The sequence below is a fragment of the Enoplosus armatus genome, chromosome 10 (genome assembly GCF_043641665.1).
Source record: "Enoplosus armatus isolate fEnoArm2 chromosome 10, fEnoArm2.hap1, whole genome shotgun sequence".
NCBI lineage: Eukaryota > Metazoa > Chordata > Actinopteri > Centrarchiformes > Enoplosidae > Enoplosus > Enoplosus armatus.
Window position 1 is genome coordinate 20,319,881 of NC_092189.1, and position 22,531 is coordinate 20,342,411.

The following is a 22,531-nucleotide window of genomic DNA, read 5'->3' on the forward strand; positions in this document are numbered from 1 at the left end:
CCAATATTCCATTCAGACCCACACAGTGACATGGATCAAGCCTACATCAGGTGACGCTCCTTCACGACCCTTCTCCCGACTTGGGATATGGGTTTCCACTGAGAAACTCGATTGGGATTTAAATGAATTTGATATTGACATATAAATCATATCATTAAATCTTCCCAAAATGAGAGAGATGGAGCAAGAGCAGGTAATAAAAAGCAGGTAATTGGTAATAATGTAATGTTATTCTGTGTAATTATCTGGTTTATCAGTGAAGTATACTGATCTGCGCTGCAGACTGGAGTCTCTGCTAACAGTGACGACCACAGATCAACCTGTGACAGCTTTCTCACGAGTCGGTCCAGTGCAGGTTGAACATGCGTTCAGTAGACCTGCGTCATATGTGTGCCTCCTGTATAAAAGAAGTTTAAGAATAGAGGAGAGTAAAACTGTCTGTACTTTTGTAAGTTTACCTCTAGGCTAAAGCGTCCAAACACAGCAGGTTATTGTCTTTTTGGTTTATTGGTTCATTTAATTTGCACGAGTGTCTAGGCATCGTTTCTTCTTGTGTCTTTTTACAACTGTTTGTATGTGTACAACTGTTTGCGTGCACGCTTGTGTGAACCTATAAAAGTCTGTCAGGGTTCTCCCTGATAAGAGCTGGGTGTTAAACAGCAGCAGATCAGATTAACTTTCCTCCTCTGCAAGATCTTAATCAACCGTCTCTTGTGAAAATACAAGCTTTTAACAGCCTGTCTTCATTTCCTGGTCTGTTTATAACAATACGACAATAATCTGCTGGGGAACGAGGGCTCTAAAAGTCAATGGAGGAATTTAATTGTAATAGTATCTCTATTAAGTTGTAAAAATTCTATGGCCTCTACATTGAGACATATCTGAGATGGCTGTAAAGATTTTTATTTTTGTTTATTTCCTTTTTAAAGGAAAAAGCCACCTTCAAAGCAAAGTATTTTCAGCAGGCTGGAACATCAGTGATAAATGTCAAGTTGGATGAAATTCTTTATCAGACTATGTGTTATTATGTATCGCAAAAAATTCTGTATAATGGCTATAGTACAATTTCTGGAAATTCAATTGGGAAACCTTTTAATAGATAGAATAATCAGGTAACACTGCGTGTCATTGACAAACTCCAATACTGGGATACACTCAAACAAATACATCCTATCAGCACATGACAAACCAATGTTGGGACCCCACCATGTGCTTTGAGAACACTATATTTTTTATAGAGCGAATGATAAGAATATGATAACCAAAGTAGAAGAATGATTTTATTAGGGCTGCAAATAATGATTATTTTCCTTTTTGATGCTGATTATTTTCTTGACTAACCAACAGTCCAAAACCCAAAGATATTCAGTTTACTATCACATAAGACACAGAAAAGCATTAAGTCCTTAAAATTGAGATGCTGGAACCCCTGATTTTAAGGGTTAATCATTTTCCAAAATGTACAAATGGAATCATCATTGGAAATGTTTTAACTCTTCAATAAGCTCAGAAGAGTCTCTCTTTCAACTGTAAAGCAGCCTTGAAGACATGGAAAAGACAGCGTTTTTTTGCTGAGCTGTAGATAGTACTGCAGTAGGAGAAAAATGTCCCTGTTTGGCAGCCATCTTTCATCTGGACATTCCTCCCTTGATTTAAGGGAAGACGACATCCAGAAGAACATTTTGCATAAAACTAAATCCTGGCTACATATTTATATTTTCTTCTTTTTCTACCAACACCCATAAGGTTGGATAAAACCTCTCAGAGTCACACAAATGGTCTAGTTAATGACCCGCACACTCACAATCTCACTCTGACTATCCCTGACAGTTGGCAGTCCTGGAGTAATGATAGGAGGATAAGGGTAATAGTTATACAAGTACTCATTTTTCCTGCCTGGGGCTCTAGATTGCTAGAGTGCTAACACTACATGCATGCATGCACTCACACACACACACACACTCAGTCACACTCAATATCTCATGAAAACATCCCATACTGTGAGAGCCTGAACCTCTTACGATTTACCATCCAGAGATTATAGTGCTAAAGCCCTCCTGAGATGGAGGCTGACCTGGCACATTTTACAGTGGCTGGTGAAGAGGGTTAGTAGCTTCTAGTCGGCCGTTAACCTCTTCCATGTCAGCTCTTTCAATGCAACCCTCCACCTTTGACCTTCATTGGTCTGTGTGGTCCAATTGAAGCTCAATGCCTGTGATGGTTATTGTTTTGCAGTTTTCTGTTGGAGTTGTAGGATTAGCTTTTTTGGGAGCCTGATTTTACGATTAACTTTGAACAACGGGCATTGGAGTCAACAGTGTAAGTATGCTCTTTAATTAGAGCGGATATATTAGACCGTGTCATTGTTTGTCACCCGAATTGGAAGTGCTGTGAAAACTACCTGCAGTGTTTTCAGTTAAAGTAATCAGCTTGATCAACCGCTTGTCTACTAATTTCCTGCTATTATACAAACAACTGAAGGTGAATGCCTCTTTCCTTTGTTCATCTGTTGGTTGTCGTGTTGTCGTGTTGTCAGAAAACTGAAATTTGCCTTCTACACACGTCGGATTTTCCCACCCTGTGTGACGGTCATGCTGAAATCCCATTTTACCCGCACAGTCAGAGATCTATATACGTTTTGAATTTGCCTCGAACAGCTGATAGCATGGCAACAGTGTCAAACCGTCTTGACGTGAGCCTCAGTTTACCAAAACTGATCAAACAAACTGTTGCCAAGAGAGAAAATTTTGTTGGAACAAACCAGTTCTTTCACTTTACTTGATGGTAATTCCTGTAGGAAAAATAGCATTTGTAATAACATATTGTGACAATACTAAAGAAGAACACTTTGCAGACGGTGATATTTTAATCCCTGGCTGAGTTTCAGAGTGAGCCACACTCTCATGCAGCTGTCGGAAAGCTGTCCCCCTCCTGCAGCTCCTGTTCCCTGTGGACTCTGTGAAGCTGCTGGCCTCCAGAAACAACATCACTGGAGGGTAGATGAGGAAACTCTGTGGAAGATGGAACTGAAAACTCATCACATCCCAATGACCAGTCGGCTTATATAATTATACATTCCAGTACACAGAGTATGGACAGTGCTGACATTGAGACATTAGTCATTTGACAAGTATCTGGAATGGCGGCATATTAAATTGTGAAAAATGACAGAAGAATGGCAGAAATACAATATACTGTATCTGGAGTGATGTGGTCTGGAGAACACAGCCATACCTGAAACTTTTTAACGAGGTTCAACAGAAAGCAGAAAGATCCATCTGGCCATGTACTCCAGACCTCGTCACTGCAGATCCTGTTTGTTAAAGCAGTGATTCCCAACCAGGGATACATGTACCTCAGGTGGTACTAGTTGCCACAAACATTACTGCAAACTGGTATGTAGCTGATCTTTAGTGTATTCATTGTCACAATAATTAATAAACTACTGACTGCACAGCTTTCCGCCAACCTGAGTCAGGTGTAGCACTTATACTGCTGCAATTGAGCAGAGAACTCAAAATTGAAATCTAAAAGTAATGTAAAGTCATCTGAAGTAAGTTGTACTATTACAAATGCCAACTTGACCAAACCGATTGAAAACAAGACTTGGTCAAAACCTATATGGCTGGACTAAGTATGGTCAGTGTGCTCCTGAGGACGTTTTGAGGACTGTCCGCGCCTCTCATAAAGCCTCCAGAGGACGTAATCCGGGTCTGTTTGTGCCTATTCATTTTGAAAGAGCAACAGCCAATGGGGAAACTTCATATGTCCGCCAGGGACAGACCTTAGTGTTTATAGGGCTGGCCCCTCTTTGGTGCGATCCAGCCAAAAAGATACCAAGAGAGACCAAAGTGATGCTGACAATTCTAGATCACTATGTCTTGTATTAAAATTATTGTATCCACAAATATATAATTACTTGTGAAGAATAACATCCAGTTTAGAATCAATTCAAACACATTTGGAACATGACGGGTTGATGTCGATGAAGGGGTACATCAGACAAAACAGCTTCTCAAACACAATATGTTGGTCCAAAATCTGCTGGTCAGAAATCTTTCATTGTATTCAAACTGTACAAATCCTGAACATTAACCAGTAAACTCTCAGTCCTCTCCCACCCCCTCTTTTCAGACTTTTTTTAAGCTTTAGATTTTTGAAATAAACAAATTTGTTTTCAGGACAATTGCGAAAGTGGTATGAATGCTATATTTCATAATGTCACCACACCATTGTGGTATTGAGAGTCTCTGGAGAGTTTCATGTTGAAAACATCACAACAATAACAACTTAAAATGGTCATATTTTTAGTTGCTTGTTTAAATTGGGCCACTGTATGTGCTTGTCAGAAACCTCTTTTGTGTTGAAACTCCTGTTATCCGACCACGCTGTCAGCCCAAACCCTGTGCACCCATTTGAAAAAGAGAATCACTTGAACATGATTTCTTAGTATCAATAAGAGGCAAATTGTTATATTCAGTTAAATATGAAAAGTAAAACATTGTAAGTGAATGTCTGAGCCTACTTAACACATTTTTGACAGCCAAATGTGACTCAGTTTCAGGGGCATTTCATTCTTGAATTCGTAAAAGTAGATCCTCATTTCTTGATGCCATAATCACCCTTCCCGCGTCATTTTACCCCCTCACCACCTCCATGGCACTCGCATAACCCGGTTCCCCACTGTTAAAGGCTTCCCGGGGGGGCTTTGGTGGATGATGTTTAGTGGTTGACGATCGCTTCCAGTACGCGTGACCCAATTCAGTCAAGCTGTCGTGGCGCATAAAAGTCTTCTATCTCCTACTTTTTTGGTGTTGTATCTTCTCTTCTTCCTTCTCCTCCTCCTCTTCCTCAGCCATGTGAGGTGCTCCTCTCGCTCGGTGCATCTGCGTGCCAGCAATTAATAATTGAGCATTTCATTCGTGTCATCTCAGAATGCAAGGAAGAACCATAAAAGGATGGAAAGAGCCTGGAGGGAGGCGGGTGGAGATCAGTAGGGGGAGAAGGAGAATGGATGCTGTTGGAGGGAGGTTTTGCACTGTGTCAGTAGGGTGTGCTGTCTACAGCCTCGTTAGTTCTGCAAGGAAAGTGTGAAGAGGAGGAGGAAGGAGGGGCGAGACTTTGTTCTCGGTGATTAGAAAAAAAACCCAGTCAGCACAGTGATGCTGGGTGTGAATATATGTGTCTGCGTGGGGGCGGGTGTATAATAAGTGCACCCATCCTTTACCTTTCTATAAGCAAAAACCAGCCCCTTGGTGATGTCTAACTGGTCATTGATTTTTGTTTTTCTTTCCCCTCTGGTTTCAATTAAAAAGTCTCACTCAGACCAGGTGTAAATGATCAGCGATAATCACACAAGCTGCTGCCTTATTAACACCAGAGCACCCTCAAGCACGAGGTTTGATTTCAGCTCGATGAGCAGACGTTCTTTGAATTCACAGTTAAGTTGATGCTGTGCATTCATAGCAAAGATGAATTCGTTATCAACGTCAGGATGCTGAAAATAAGGCACCAAACTGATTTTTGCGGTCACAATGCTGCTTCAGTTGCTAAGAGTCATCAGAGCAAAATGAAAGCAGTTTACCGAGTTCATGTCCAATTCCCAGCACTGGAGAAAGATGGTATCCATGTCACGTGTCATGAAAATACTTCCTTCTGTGAACTTCTACTTCCTCTTTTCTGTCAGAAGGCTGTAAGGTGACATGTTTGAAATTTTTAAAACAACTAATCTCAAGTTAAGTAAAAACATACACTGCTGCTTTGTTCAACTCACAGCAAAATGAATTTAGAATCACAAGGAATCCTATATTTACCAAACTCCAGGTTTGTCTGTGATATTTGAACTGACCTGCACAAAGATTGCACATGATATGTTTGTCCTTTGAGCCCTGTGGCCGGTTGCATATGAATGAAAGCAAGCATTAACTTTCTTATCCGTCTCCATAGCATGTGTTTACATTCTCAGCAGTTTAACATATAGGGCATCTTTGATAATCCTGTGCTGAGCGTAGAAGATTCAGTGCATCTCTGCCTTGTGGATTATCTCTTTGCAATCACTCTGGTAGCCATGAAAGTCCTGAGATAAGATAAAAATAATTACCAACATGCTTCATTAACACTGACGGTCCGAATTTCTGAATTTCATATTTAATGAGTTGTTTATCTGAAGGCAAACTGTCCTCAGTAGAATCTTTGATGTTTTGTAAAAAGGCTTCTGGTTCACTAGTAATGCCACGTAATACGCAACACCTGAAAAAGTGTCTGTAATTTAAATTAAATAGCCAGAAGTGCAGCTTAAGTGTGGTGGAAGCGTATATGTGTGTGTGTGTTTGTTTACCAGTCATGTTGTAAGAACTTGACAGCCAGCCGCATCATCCAGAGGTCAGTCTGAGTTTACTTCGTCTGCGATGCCAAGTTTCCTCGTCTGCAGGGCCATGGGTGTGGGTGGATGAGAGATGATGATTCCTCAGTTCATTCATAGTTCTCTCTCTCTCTCTCTCTCTCTCTCTCTCTCTCTCTCTCTCTCTCTCTCTCTCTCTCTCTCTCTCTCTCTCTCTCTCTCTCTCTCTCTCCACTCTCTCTTTCTCATGTTTTTTCCGTTTCACTTTCTGTTTTTTTTTTTTAAGCAGTGATCTGTATTTGGCACAGTGAGTCTTACATTGCTAATGCGTTAAATCGCAGCACCAGTATGTCACCATGTTGAAAAAGTAGATGATTATTTTAAAATTGAGTGAGTTTGGAGTTGAACGTGTCCATATAGGTCCAAATCTTGCCAGTTTTACCCAACTCAGTACTCTATTCATTATTCAGAGTCATTATATTTTGGCATTCTGTGGTAATTTGTGCTAACTGTCTCTCTCTTTCTGTCTTCCAGTCCTGATGACATTGGCAGCTGCTGGTACATCCTGTTGTCCGGCTCTGTCTTCATCAAGGAGTCCATGTTCCTGCCCAGAAGCAGGTAGGATCATCAGCCATTTTGGTTCAGGGTGCCGTTTGAAGGCTTGATCTTGGCACTAACATGCGAGCAGCTTCCTCCGTTCAAAGCCTATTTAGAAGAGTCACAAAGGGAGATAAAAAGCTAATCCTGGACTGTCAAGAAGAGAGCCAATTTTAATTTATACTATCTCAAAAAAGTTTGTCTCCTCTCTTATCGTCTTGCTCTTATCCAGAGGAGTAAACAGGAGTGATTCCTTTTACCAAAATTGGCTTTTTAAACATTGTTTGCCGAGCGGCTACTGAAGGTTACAAAGGACTCACCTGCTTGTCGGATTTCTCAAAAAGGAAAAGTATAAAGCTGATAATTGCTTTCTTTATCACAAAGTTAGATTTTATTTATGTTGTCACGGAAGAAAATCACTCGGGAGAAAGTGACCACTGCTGCCAACTCAAACTTTTGTTTCTAAAAAGTAACCAATTTACCATTTTTCTTCCAACTATTGAACAAAATGTGAATCTCAAATATTTGGCAGCAAACTGGTACACATGACTTCAATTTGCACTACTTGCCGGTATAATCCAGAACAACCCGATATCCCAGTGCTTCCCATACACAGTGTAGTTTCTTCTCCCATCTAGGAGTAGGATGCATTTTAGCACCAGAGATGTCATCAGCATAACATTACTGCAATTCTAGAGAAACAAAGCATTCACAAGGTCTCTTGCATAAATGCTCTCTGTGCATTCCCAAGGAAAGGTCCTGAACGAAAAGAAATAAAGAAAGAAAATTAAAATAAGATCCACACTAATATTACAAAAAGATACATAAACTTCTCATGACATAAAAAAGACCAAAATAGTTTTTCTTTGCATAAATACTCTCTGCTCCACGCTAGCCAACATGGTCTCACACATTGCAAGCTACTCTGCAGAGCTGCCACACACATGCCTCGACAAATATCTCTCCTAATTAGCACATTTACTCATGAAAATAAGACTTCATGTAAAAATGTCACCACATTCAATTTACACCTTTAAAAGTAACTTTGCTTCACATATATGGCTTAAACACAGAAAGTAAACATCCAAGTCCATAATGAGAAGAGGAAGTAAAGTAAGTGGAATTGCAACATGTACACTAAACTTCCTGTTAAACCACAGAACATTTTCCTTTGATTCTACATCAGGACCTGTTCACTCCCATGTTACCAACACTTTAGGGAGCGTTAGAAAATTAAGAACTATAACACCAGAATAATAATAATAATAACAGTTGTATATTCATAGGAGGCGTTATAATTGCTGACAAATAGTGTACCTAACACTTAAAAATGTTGTTTTAGCTGCATACAAGAAGATAAGATAGAGTATTTGAAGAAAGAAGAATGTTAGAGAGCGAGTTTGCACCCCCCCCCCCCCCCTCCATGATGGATAATAATTATTAATGACACCTTCAGAGGACTTAAGATTCATGTTCCCCTCTCCAGCTCTCATCAGCTCACAGCAGTTGATCGCCACCTCTGAAGCCAAGACCCAAATGTTAAAAAGCTGTGATTTCACAAGTGGATCTGTTACATGAACCATCTCTGTGGGCGTCTTGAAAACAATGATCTTTTCATCCATTAGGCTTGCATAACACACACCTACGGCCACTCAGATCTCCGGGCCGACACTTTAGCCCGTGGAGCAGAGCTGTTCCAGCAGTACCGCAGGGGTCGGCAGCGGTCGTTCTCCGGATTCACATGAACGTGGGAGGCATTTCAAACGGAAGAGTCGATAGGAAATGTGCCAAAAAGCGGCTCCCCTCTTATATATAACCTTTTCAGTTTTGACAAGGTTAAAGTGTGTGTGTGGGATGCCGGAGGGGGATTTGCAGGTATTGGCGGATTAAACTTAATGCCCAACTGCAGTCACTGGGGAGGAGAGGGCTCTGAAAATGTTTACTAAGCATATGTTGCAAGGAAGCCTGTGCAGGGATCCACTCTGCTGCATGAGACTGTATAAGGTTGGTAATTAGCTCACTTTGTTTAGAGTGAAGCCAACTGCATTTCACAAGACAGCCTTGTTTCTGTCAACTGCGCTAAATTATACATACGATGCACAGACTGCACATTGAGCACTTTCAATCAGAATCACTTAAGTCACAATATAAAGCCGAATAGTTTATCTTGGGAACAATGTTAAAGCGCATAGCAACAGCTGGATCAACAAAGTGCAAACTGTCACTAATGGCACAGAAACAACAAGACCTCTGCATCAGTCAGTAGCCTATTTAACTTCCATTTGTATTAATTCACTCAAACTTACGTACATTTGGATGCTGTCCTTTCTTGACAAGCGACATCTTTTGATCGTGTTATTATCGACTGTCCTCTCTCAGAAGAAAAGGTGTAAGTGACGTGACGTTGTTGTAGTCCGCAGCACGATAAATTAACTATGTTAGCAGTATAAAGATAAATGTTACCAATAAGCATCTCAAACGTTTTATCAGTTTGTTCTGATTAAATATGACCGTATTATCGGTCAGATTCTGGACCGTGCACTGATTGGTTCAACATCTGGCGTATTGTTATTGGTTGTTGTAGATATAATTAGTTTGAATATATGAGATTCAGACAATTTATCTATTGAAAACTTTTTTATTGTTAACAATCTATTATCGTCTTGGCCTCTACTACAGCTTTTGGTATGTGGCTGCCGTATTAAAACCCTGAAACAAGAAGATGTTTTTGAAATTCAAAGTGACACCCTCTGATTCAAGTTTTCCAGGACTTCTGGGTCATGAAACTCACTCATCGCTTGAATGAGTGTAAATTTTCAATTCATGAAGGAAAAGAAGATTAATAAACCATTTTGTCTTGACAGCAGTCGTGTGACTGTATTCCCAGTAATAGTGGCAGGGAGATTCTACAGTGTGGTACGATACTGTCATTCAGACTGGAAGCCATCTGACGTCACGGGAGGATGCATGACTGTCAAGCTTCCCACTTCAGCAGTGTTATTACAGAAGTAACATGTTTGAATATTGAATGGTTGTTTGTGTTGAGGCATTTCGTCATTAGCAGCCTCCTAAAGACTAAACCATTGTTGTGTCATTTCAAAATGATCAGACATCACTTTTAGTCCACAGTAATATTCAACATTTTCTTCCATCATATTTTTTTTCTGTCATTAAAGTTTATTTAATGGCCATGGCAACAAAAAAAGTAGGAGAAATGGTGAGGGCAAAATGGCTTGGAGGGGAAATTGGTTGTGACACGAGGAACTGAATGGAGTCCAGCGGGACTTCCTGAAGCTTTTAAAGATGTGGTGGAATTGGGTTTCAGACAGGCCTTGCCCAGAAATGGCAGTTCATATCTCGACTGGCAGCAAGGTTGAAAACCTGATATGCTTCCATCATTCTCTCAGCGCTCCTCTCTCCCTGCTCCCCTCCCCTCGTTGGTCGCTGTAGTGAGATGTGATCCAGGGGAAGAGGAATGACTCAGTCGTGAAGTGAAGAAGCTGGAGCTCTGTGCCGTATTTAACCCAGAGGCCAGTGTGAAATCAAATACAACCCAAATAAATAAATCTTACTAAATGGAGACACAGATTTAGAACTTGCAGAAACACATGCTGTATAAAGCATGTAATTAAAGGAAATCGGTAAATCAGACCTTCTTATGCCAGGGTCAGGCCACATGGTAATGATTTTTGTCAAATTAGGCGATTATTGAGTGATTCATTTTGGCAGTGACTTGGCAGAGAGACACGGCAGACTACACGTTGGACTCCAGCCATCTTTCATGACACACACCAGTAAGACATTACAGGGACCTACTTGACTGTTCCACCTGACGGCACAAACAACAAATGTTTATATATCTAGTAACAATTGTATGAATGAAACTGAATCTGGAATCATTCATCATAATTTTTTGGTGAAGGTAGGTTCTGTCTTTTGCCTTTTCATTTGATAGAAAAAGAAAAAGGGGTGAATGTGTGGGTGTATAGTATACGCAGCCACAAGTAGGATTCATTTGGTATCTTCCTGACTGGTCAAGTGGTTTCAGGCTCACTGACATGAAATATAACACGTTCTTTTGCGTCATCACATTTACAGTTGAAAGAGCACTCTGCGTTACTATTGGTCTTCATCATGGAACGTGTTGTAGAAAACATAAGACATGCCAGTCTTTTTGTCGCTTGTTGCATCTGTTGTGTTCCACTATAACACACTACACGAGATAAAAACAAGCAATTGTCTCACCCGACGTACACATTTTCGCACATTTTCTTTCCAGATGTCCCCACATTTGTCGGCCTGGCTGATATTGTCTAGTCTGTTCTTGGCATTAATTGTTATGTATGTAAAATAAGTGTGATTCTCCAATTCAATAGAATTTGACAGAGAGTTGGTAGTGGCGGGGAGTAAATATTAAGTTATTTAGAAAATGAATTATTTCTAAAATAAGATGCATTGATGCTGCCACTGTTTTCTGCAACTCTATAACTTTTGTTAAGCGATGGACAGAACACTTAAAATATACAAAATACCCAAACTCTTTAAATTTGGCAAAGCATGTAAATTACAGCTGTCTTTTTTTCTCCAAAGAGCAACATTTATGAGTATTTATTATTTCAAATGCTGTGTAATGAACATGTTGAAATATATAAATATAATTATAGTTTCACTTTTTCAACTTTTCACCATGATATACACTTTTTTAACCCAATACTGGTTTTACTTCCACTCCTCCATGCTGCTGATCAGTTGACTGCTCTCAGGACTTAACCTCCGGTCATTAACCTAACAGTTTCCTGATCATCAGCCTTATATCGGCCAACCAAAACCACAACTCTGAACAACTGAATCCGCTAATATCAGCAGTCAGTTAGCGGAATTGAGTAATGTCAGCCTCATCGCTGTTGTTTGCACATACTGCTGGGAGAAAAGGTCAGTAGAGTTCAAATCATTTCTTGACAGCCAGCAGCAGCCCGGGCAGACTCATCTGTGACTGTAGATGACAAAGTGATCCAGTGATAATTTATTCTCTTATTGCGCAGATACAAATCTTACTCATCTCTTTTCAGTATTGCTCACATACTGTATGTTCTGTGGAAGCTGACAGACAGTAATACGCTTGAAAGGTGATTTTTACACCTCACGAGGATTAAGACAACACTTTAACAGCAAATTTCATGTTTTAGCTACTTAAATTGAAAGTTTATGTGGTCACTCGTGGTAAGTTTCGTGACCCCCACGGTGTTGCAATGTGTTTACAATCACGTACCATTTCAAAACTGATTGTGCAAGCAATGAGAATTGTTTCCCTCTTTTTAGAGCTAAAAATATCAGATTGTTTCGACATAGACTTATGAATGAGTAGGCTCCCTGAAATTAGGAATTAGGAGTTAACTAAATTTAATGGGGCACTCCAGCAATTTATATCAGTTTATTAGACATGGAAGGACGACTTACCCTGTGACAATAGTTGCATAATGTCTTCTTCTGTCTGAGAAAATAACCCTGATAAAGTCATTGGGGTTATCTTGGCTTTGGTTTGGATTCCTTCAATTTTAATAGAAAGCCTGCAATATAAATTGGGGCCATGGAGTTTGATGTAGGTATTTACAGTACCTGGCAGGAAGGTTTAATGAAGCGAAACCATTATGATGCATTATGGGAATTGTAGGATCCAGCATTTTTGGAACTTGACCCATATTAGACAGTAAAACTGAGGATATCTCAGTCTCTGCTGCACCAATTTTGACCAGCCTATTTTAAGAAGTTTAATCTGTTGTCTCTTGCAAGTCCCTCAACTTGAAAGAAAGTTCAATCAACAACTCTTCAGTTGGGGTTAAATATTGACGTTGCTAGTTGCCAATTATGTCTATTTTTTCACCAGTAAAGCAGTTTTGAGTCTAATCCTTCATCCGCCATCCTGCCTACTCATTACATCTTTAGCTGTGTTGTTAGCCTCCACATTCAAACCAGGATCAATGTTGATCCATAAGCATGAACTCTGAAGTAAAAAAAAATCTGAGGAAGTAGCTGAAGTAGATACTTTACATTATATTGCATTAATTCATTTAGCAGACTTACAGTAAGTACATTCACACTCGACAGGCTTGAATGAACAAATGTTTAGAGAACTATAGGATAAGTGGTTTGGGTTTTTTAATGTTCATAGAAGTTTTAATTTTGATCAGAGAAAAGACCATGTGACTCATGAGACCATGTATAAAAACACCCATAACAAGCTTCTATAGTGTGAAGAAGATTATGGAGCATTTTAACTCAAATACGCTGCATGCTAGGAAGTATGCTAATAGGCTAACAGTGTTTCCGAGTTGAGTAAACAAATTTGAGTTACAAAGATTAACTCTTAACTCTAACTTTTAAGTTCTAAATTCTGTTTCTGCACCTTTCTGTCTTTGCTGCTGTGACTTGTAAATTTCCCAGCTGTGGGATTAATAAAGTCTGTCTTAATCTTAATCTAAATGTGATAACGAAGAATTTCAGTTGCCCAGACTCAACACTGACAAACTCTATTCAATTCTGAGGAATTCATGACAATTGATGTGTTGATTTTATTCAGTTGATTATGAAAGTTCATGAGTAACTTATACTGAAAGGGGAGGACAAAAGCTGTCCACACCTAACCACCCCTCCATAACACACGCATACACACCCCACCCTCTCACTCACTTGTAACTCTGTAGCAGGAAGTGAGTCGTACGCTGGAATGCTGGCTGTAGTCAACGCACCACGTTACACAGAGGGAGGGAGATAGACCGAGAGAAAGGGGGCAGAGCCATTGGACAGAGGCTGATCCACACACACTTTCAGAGCAACACACTCCCATTCTCACACACAAATCTCAGACGGCAGTACTTGAGTGTGTGCAGGACGATATGCCGCAGTCACACCAAAGTCTCTGGTCTTGGAACATGCTTGTCGGACTGACTGTGGACTAACAGCGGGGGGATATTTTAGAAGGAGAGATCCTCTTATCTTATCAGGTGGTGGTGTCACTCTGGGAGCAGTGTCGGGGGTGAGTGTCCAGACTACAGCAGCACTTAACTCCTGTATGTGCCTCACCAAGGCTCTGCCTAGAAACTCCTGTGTTCTTTGGTTGTAATTTAAAAATCTGACTCGTCTCTGGGCCGGGAGCTGGTTGCAGTAAAACCTTCAAGTTTGGAATGTGAAACACGACTTTGATGTTATTTTGGATTTGTCAGTGTGCCGTGTGTGTGCTGCCAGTAAAGGGGGTGTGTGTTCTTCGCGTTTGGTGGGTTAGACAAGACTTTTGGCAACTTTGAAACCAAAACAAAGATGGAGCTCCTGCAGTGGGGAGAATGTGTTAAAAATGGATGATAGATACGGCGACGATTGATTGATAGGTCTTGGAAAAGTTTTGAGCGGCTACCCTAGTCACTCTCTCTTCAATCTCTCTACTCCCATGCCCTTTTCTCTTTGCCGTTACGATGTCAGTGAAGTTGTATTTCGGGCAGCAAAAGTCACGAGTCAATCGCACATTCTTGGCATTGGTGTGAGCTTCTATTTCAGAAGTGGTGGGGCAAAGGTTTGGTGTGTGGCGTGGTCACGCCATTACTCCAAGGAATTCTGTTTATGTTTGCAAGGTGAGACGTTGTTGGATGGTCGACTGCAGCTCTGACGGGGTGTTGGTAAACCCTTCAAGCCTGGATGGTGACTTCATTGACTTAACAGTTGTAGACAATCACACATGAGACTCCCGTGTTCTCCTTCCTCTCCCTCTTCCTGTGCTGGGTCTAAAGTCTTGCATAACCAGGGAGTTTAATCTTTGTCCTTCTTAAGGGTCTGGTGGGTTAAAAAAGCCGGTGTGCCCTCTCACCATTTACTCAGTTAAACGGCTTAACAGAGTGAGGAGCCCCCCTTCCTTCCACCCTCCTCCAGCTCAGACCAGGGGTGTAGATTAGGAATTGCATTGGTTCAGTCAAACGGCAGAATGGATCTGAGGCTTTGGCGATGGGCTGCCAGGCTCGCAGAGGGAAAGGCTGGTGATGCATGTGGAATGACATTCCAGACGCCCAGGCTTGTTGTATAACGGGTGGGAATGCGAGGCCACTGAGGCAGGGGAGATGTCAGTCTGTCAACTGAGAGAAAGCTTCAGGGTTTCATTTGAAAATGAGATACTGGCCCGCCTGCCTGAAACCAGCTCATAGAAAGTGTCTGATGACAGCAAATTTAGGAACTCTTTAAAAGGATAGTAGTGTGGATCTTTAAAGAATCAATTTTTAGTGTGTATTGTCCTCCAGTTTTTTTAATGTTTATATTTATACTATCTTTTTGCTATAAAGCACTTACAATTAGACTTGAATTTCAATAACCTGATAGGGCATGAGTGCAAAATAAAGCTGCCGCACAAATACATATTTTGTACGTCATGTTGTAGTGTTTCTGGCTTCTGGTTTCATTTTTGATGAGTGGTTTTTGGGGGTTATGCCTGTCTATATATACTGTGTATATGCTGCCTTTATGTATTTATGCACTGCATGTTGTCTGTTGTATTTTTAATGGCATCTCCCCTTGAAGGGACAATCAAGTTAAGTGAAGTGAAAATAATGATTTTTCAACATTAGTACATGAAATTGTGCATTTGAACGCAGCACATTTAGAAATATTTTAGAGTGGACAGTATGACACTGATAATCTTTGCTCTGTGCTGTGTTATAAATGAGTTACATACCTGTTCAAGCATCTGGCACCTTTCTTATCTTTTTTTATCCTCTTATCTGGTTTTGTAAGTATGTCAGACAGCACACGCTGCAGTTCTCAGGAAAGAAAGCACAAACCCGACATCAACTTGTGGACCTGGATTCCTCAGTGCTGAATTATTCATAGCAAGTAGATTGTGCACATACTTCGGCATCATTAGTAGAGCTAATAAAAATTAAATATTTGCATCGGTCAAACTTTGCAGTGCGACAGTGTTGATTGCTGCAGAGATGCCCACACTCCAATGCAACCAAGCATTCACTGGGAGAATCAAATGTTTGTTTTAGACATATAATATTTGTTGTCTAATATACATTCACCCACACGGCAGGTCTTGTACTTGATATTTGCTAGTCGTACAGCAGTGGAGGCTTTAATCTCCAAACAAGATACTTTTGTGTTAGAAAAAACCCTCCCACCCCCTCACTCTCCACTTCCATAATCCCTTCTTTAATATCTCACATTGCCAGTGGCATTTGCCTCCTGCAAAATGGAGGATTGGATTACTAATGTTAGGAATGTAATGGAGGAACATGATTGAACATGTCACTTTGGTGTTTGCATTTGGTGGCCTAACGTGTTTTGTGATGCGTAATGGGCGGAATCGCTACTCTCTTTTCCACAGTAGAGCCAGCCAAGGGAGGCTCAACAGGATCAGAGCTGGTACCAACTCCAAATGTCTGTAAAACCAGATCAAAAGCACTCATTCGTTTCTCTGAAGCTGCTGCCCAGCTGACAAATCATCTTTGCTGGAAATAAGTTGCAAAAGAATTACAGCGTTTTGTCTTCTTGAGAATGTGAGCGAAAACACTGAGTAAGCTCTCCATGCTGTAACTCTGTTTGGCCCTGTGGTGGAATTCAGGCGTGTGTATGTCGGGGATGCGAGCAGAGTTAAAACGCATTAAACTGAGGCTCAGTCAAAGCAAACAGCAACCATCAGCATTAACCCCCTCACCGCCTTTATTCCCTCACCTCGTTTTGGTCCGGCCAGTCACTCACTGTTGTCTTTGATTTCAGTTTGTGCTTCCCAGCAGTAGTTAACTGTGCATCATTTGGAGTTATTTGACAAACTGTTGTTCAAGAGGCATCAGAAAGTTGACAAATTAGTCAAATAAAATTGCAGCACTGGCAGAGAAACGGCTGACAAAAGAGGAAAAAACACAAAAACCCAACAAAGGCTGGTCTGTGAAAGGAAGCAGAAAGAGAAAAGCAAAGCAAGCTAAATCGACTTTTAGAAAATAAAAGGCACCACCAAAATCATTATTTGCTCTTTGCCAAAGTGGCAGGTAGGGAGAGCATCACGAGCTCTCTGCAGTTGGCTGGTATTTATGTTCCACCGTGACCAAGCTGTACCCACAACATGTAGCCACTAGCCCAGGGCTCCAAAGCATTTAGGCCATGCTGTGCCTGAGGTCTGCACTTGTCGGTGTGATTGATGAAAGCTGCCACCTCCATAGCCTCGGTGCAGTCCACTACTCACTGCCCCCTTCACTGTGGGCACAGAGGAGAACGGTCTACACCTGGAGTTGAAATTTGTTAATCGTCTTTGAAATATTCAGAAAGAAGTCCGTAAATAGCTTGTTTCGTTCAACCAACAGTCCAAAACCAAAAGATATTTAATTCACTATAATACATTAAAAAGATTAAAATCAAATATCAAAACATTAATATCAATGCAATCCAGGCCACCTCGACTCAATGTAAATTTAAAGATAAATGTCTTTATAAAATCCCAGCTGGTGAATCTAAATAATGCAAAACAACTATGCACAAGACGAGGCCGGCACACAGACTCGACAGCAGTCTGTTCTTTTGGAGTCACTTGAGTTTATCTTACAAAAACAATCAGCAATCCAACAAGATGTGGGCCACATTCTCTATCGAAAGATGTTAAAAATAACAAACAAGGAAGTCCTTGTGTTTCTTCATTGAGGTTGGGTGCTGGACAAAGGCTGCATTCTTCATCAAACCCACAAGTTGGATCTCCTCATGCTCAGAATTTCCATGGCTGCTGCCCTTCATTGAGACATTTTGGTCTCTGCAGCTTTTAATATTCCCCGGTCCCCCCCCTAATTAGGAGCGAGGCATACTGTACAAATTGTGACATCATGAAAGTGGACTTTTCCAGAGGCGGGTGTTTCCCTTCAGGTGGGAGTGGTAACAGCTGAAAGGAGGAACTGTCCGTTCAATGCTGCTCTGTTCAACATTTTATACAGAAATTCCATACTGCATATTTAAAATGTTGGGCAGAGAGTTACCTATAGACTTACTCAGACATTTAAGTGATCTGTCTGTGCTTCTTGGCTCTCAGTGTGAGAGTCAAACTTCTGAATTCTTGTTTTTCTCATCATTTTCTCAATCTTTTTTTTCTCTTCTGTCCAGTTTTGGGAAGCGATCAGCAGGCAGCCTGCGACGCGGATGTGAGTGCATCGTCCTGGAACCCTCAGAGATGATTGTGGTGAGTCCCATTTTTCAGACTTTTAGCACGCAAGTGTCAAAGGCATTACCTGTCACACACACATACAACTTCAAGCTTATAACATCCACAAAATAGTATGATTATTATTTTGACAAAGCTTTTTCTGTTATACAACCACAGAGCAATGGAAGGAGATAACTAGATGCAGCAGCAGAGAACATACACACATTTTCCCACCCAAATGATAATTTTTCACCACTTATAAACCAAATCCAAGCACCTATCTTGTAATTTTGTACACCTGCCTTAATGTAAATCATAACTCTGGTTCTTTTCTTTGCTAACAAGTACAATAATCCCTCATTCAGGCTTCAGTGCAAACCAGCAATGCTTGGGCTCCTGAGGACTGTAGTTTTACTTGTTGTTGATATTAGCATACTGATAAATTATAATAATTATTGATTTTGTGATTCCTTCATGCATTAAGAGTGAGCTGTACCCATGTGGATCGTCAAACCTATGTTACTGACAGCTGAGTATAGCTTTAATTTGGACTAACATCCTTGAGAGTTGGTCCTGTGATGTTTTGTACTAATCTGTGTAAATGCCTCCTATTGACATTTCATCACAGCCTTAAAGCACAGCTGTATTTAACTGTGTCTTTGTTAGAGTCCAGTATGTGTGGGGTTCCAAGGCTGGTACAAACTCTGACCCAGTTTTATGGTAAATCAAATGTTGGCTCACAGAAGAAGAACAAATCATTCCCGTCTCAGAGGGACACAGACGTAAGAGGTAGCAGCACAATACAGTCATCGGTTGAACAGAAGCCCTCTGAGGCCTGCAGATCAGAACAGATGCAGTTGTGCTGATGATTTTGCACGAAAGGGCCGCAGTATACTAGAGACAAAATCCACGTTGTTCTTACTGCTGCAAGAAAATGTATGAACAGTAGACTCTCTGCAACTTCACGTCTGTTTATTTGATGACACGCTACGTCAGATAAGATTAGAATATGACAGCAGGTCTGGAGAGTTGAACCTAAACTGGACTGGAGGTTTGTTGAAAGATGTTTTGTCATTCTTCTGAAAGCCTTCTCAATTTGTAACTTGAATCTAACCTCAAGACCAGTTATTTTAATTCATCTCGTGTTCAGGTATACAGTATAAGATTAGAGGAACTGGTGTTTTAATTGTCTTTCATGGTTGTAAGTGTACATTTTCTTATCATCATAACTTGCACAAATCCATCCTCAGGGAGGAATTTCTCTGAAAAAGGAAGAATTAAATTGGGACACACAGACCACAGACAGAAAAACATAATTAATATTTTGTTGACCAGTTGCAGGCAACAGTGTGTCGTGCAAACATTTTGGCCACTACTTTGGCCAGAAAACGTACGCACACTGTGGCAAATTAAGCCAATACGTCACAGCATTTTGATGGCTGACTGACCATTTTTCCACTGCTAAGATGTTAGTTTAGATTTTCTTTCTAGCTTAGGATATTACCACCTTAAAATCACACCTACACACACACACACACACACTCTCCACCATTTCTAGCACATACAAATCCGCCCTTTGCCACCTTTTTTAAAGGAACACATCAAACATAACCCACGGCTTGTCAGTATATAATAACAACTGGTTGGTGCTGCTGCAGTCACAGCTCATCTCAATGATCTCCCTTTGCACATGCTGTAATTGTTGTGTCTCCGTGAATGTGCATCGTAGGTGGGGGGGCTTCTGTTAACCCCTCAGTAATAACACCCTCTGCTTGCTGCACACACATTATCTGGCCTTACCCCTTTTGCTATAATAGGTGCCCACCCATCCTATAATTACTGAGGAGGGTTTTGTGCTGCTGTAATATATATATACACATGGCTAAACCCCCCCATGCTACAAGTTTGTGGAGCACACAGAAAGATGCAGACCTGCTCTTACAAACATGAGCAAAGAGACCAACACGTTAAAAGAAAAAAAAAATTATAATCCGCTCACGTGTCTGTACTGTACACACACACATACATGCATGCACACAGTACTCAGAGATTTGCAATTAGACACACAATCACACTTATGCTCTCACTCACACACAGCTCCCCTGCCGTTGTCATGGCAGCAGTTAGTACAGCAGAGAGAGATTTTAGTGGTGTAATCCCAAAGGCTGAGCGCTGTGAAATGTGAAGCCGCAGTGAAAGTAGCAAGTGAGAGGGGAGGAGGAATGGCTCCAAAAAAAAAAAAAAGAATGAAGAAGAAGAAAAAAGAAACTTAAATATGTCATTCCATCATGACCTAAAGCCGTCAGGCAACAGATTGGTCCAATTTAAGTAGCATTTAACCAAAAATACTTTAGCAAACTGTAGAATGACTTCACTGCCTGCTATGTTGAAGTGGCATCTTGTGCCAGTTTCCACTTGGAAAATGTTTTTTTCCCCTCTTCCCAGTTCATTAAAAATGGAAACATGGATTTTATCTTGTTTTAACATGTAATTTCATTGTGGTTGATGCGTTTAACAGAGACAGAGAGAGTTGAGAGTGTGTCTATTTCATCTGCTTGTGTTTCACTCCACCAGACTCCATCTCTGTTTATCACCGTCTGTCAATCAATCTACTCCCCATTGCTCTCTATCTCCCTCCCTCCCTCCCTCCAAAGTCCTCACTCAGCCCGGTGTTTCTTCTCTCTCTGTCTCTCTTCTTGTGTTGTGAGCCCCCTTTGACGTAGGTGTGCATCGTGCAGCCCACACACACTTCTATTTTTACGCAATGAGAGGGGCGGGAGGCAGGCAGGAGGAGGAGGAATCGGAGATGGAGTATAGGAGGGTGGAGTTTTTGGGATGAGCGTGTGTGTGTGTGTTTTGGGGAGGGGGAGTGGGGAAGGGCGTGAATGAAGATAAAGACAGTCACTCCCCCCTCTCTCTGTCTCCCTCCTTCCCTATCATTTCCAGGTGGACTATATGGATGAAAATGAGGAGTACTTTCAGCGACAAGCCTCGCACAGACAGTCCCGTCGGCGTTTTCGGAAGATCAACCAGAAAGGGGAGAGGCAGACAATCATCGACACCGTGGATCCGTACCCCACCGGAAAGCCGCCCATAGCCCGGGGATACCACACGGTGAGTTGCACCCTACGCTCCAGTTTTGTGTTTACCCTCGCTGCGGTGGATCGCTGTGCGCTCCAGAGGCGGCTCAGTGTTGCTCTGTTGCCGTGTTGTGCTCTGCTTGTGTGTCGTGCTCCTTCTTCAGAACCTGTCTTGCTTCAGATCGTAGCTGAAAATGTGTGTTCCCTGTTACACCGACTTTGTTTCTCCTCTCTATTTGGTGGCCTTAGCTGACCCTCGGTTGTAGGCTGTTGTGTTTTGATGTGTCCTATGTCCTGGGGAAGGGCACCCTTGTCCCCACTAGGGCGCTATCCTCCCTGTAGTATTTAATTGTTGTTTTACCATTCCTTGCTAGATTAGAGTTGCTACACTTGTGTGTAATGTTTGTAGCTTCTGCTGGCTTTAGTGTGTCGATCCACCCCCTCTTTAATGTTTTGTAGTTCGCTGTATTGTCTCTTCTATACCGGCCGCCTTGAAAGCCTGTTTGTTCGTGCTTCTTATGGTTGTCATAGTCTTCTGATATTTTTTCATGTTTTTAGCACTTTTTTTTATCCAGCATTTGCACCTGAACACACTCCTCACCAATGCTAGCACTTGTTGCACTCAGTTGTTCCTACATTTATAAGGATGATTGATATTCCAAAGCCAAATCGAGGTGCATATGGTCATATAGGGAAGTGTGCCTTGGAGAATTAAATGTTTCTCAAATGCATGTTGCTGTTTGCCGATCATTGAACCGAGAGGAAATGAAGCGGTTTAGTTAGAAAGTGTAGTTTTTAAAGCAATGGTCTGGACCTGGGGATTGGGACCACAACAAGGGGACTGAGAGGATTTTTGTGGGAGAAAATAATTAAAGAAATGCAACTCTACTACATACGAATCTGTCTGTTTTTGAACATTTCTCTAATATTTGCTGTCTTGTGAAATGATATACAGCTTTACATCCTCTGGTCTCTTAAAGTATTCAAATTAAATGACTATGAAAGGAAAGTAACTTAAATTGTACTGCTCACAACCAGGCATGGCTTTATATGAAGGGGTCACAAGCAAAAAAAGATGGAAACCACTGTTTTAAAGAACTGCACGGCACCATATCTCCTGATGCATCTAAGTACCAATAATGCAGAGCACTCAGAGTACACCTAACAAATGGACCGTCGACTATTTTAGTGAAGCATGGAAAAATATCTGCCAGTAGTGTCATTTTTGTAAGGCATTTATTTCCAGTGCAGTTTCAGCGGTTAACTTGGAAAAGGCGATGCTGTTCAGTGGATGTTTTGTCATTCCAGTACTATTAAGATGTCATTTACTATTGACTCTGTATTACTTGTTAT

General features: G+C 41.1%; 1 protein-coding gene across 1 annotated transcript in view; it reads left to right on the top strand.

Annotated features, from left to right (window-relative positions):
• Positions 1-22,531, top strand: part of rapgef2b (Rap guanine nucleotide exchange factor 2b) — a 99,912-nt gene that overhangs the window by 31,323 nt on the left and 46,058 nt on the right. The window contains exons 4-6 of the mRNA XM_070912875.1: positions 6,875-6,958; positions 18,059-18,134; positions 21,045-21,212. Of these exons, the coding sequence (XP_070768976.1) occupies positions 6,875-6,958; positions 18,059-18,134; positions 21,045-21,212 (328 nt within the window). The remainder of the gene's footprint in view (positions 1-6,874; positions 6,959-18,058; positions 18,135-21,044; positions 21,213-22,531) is intronic.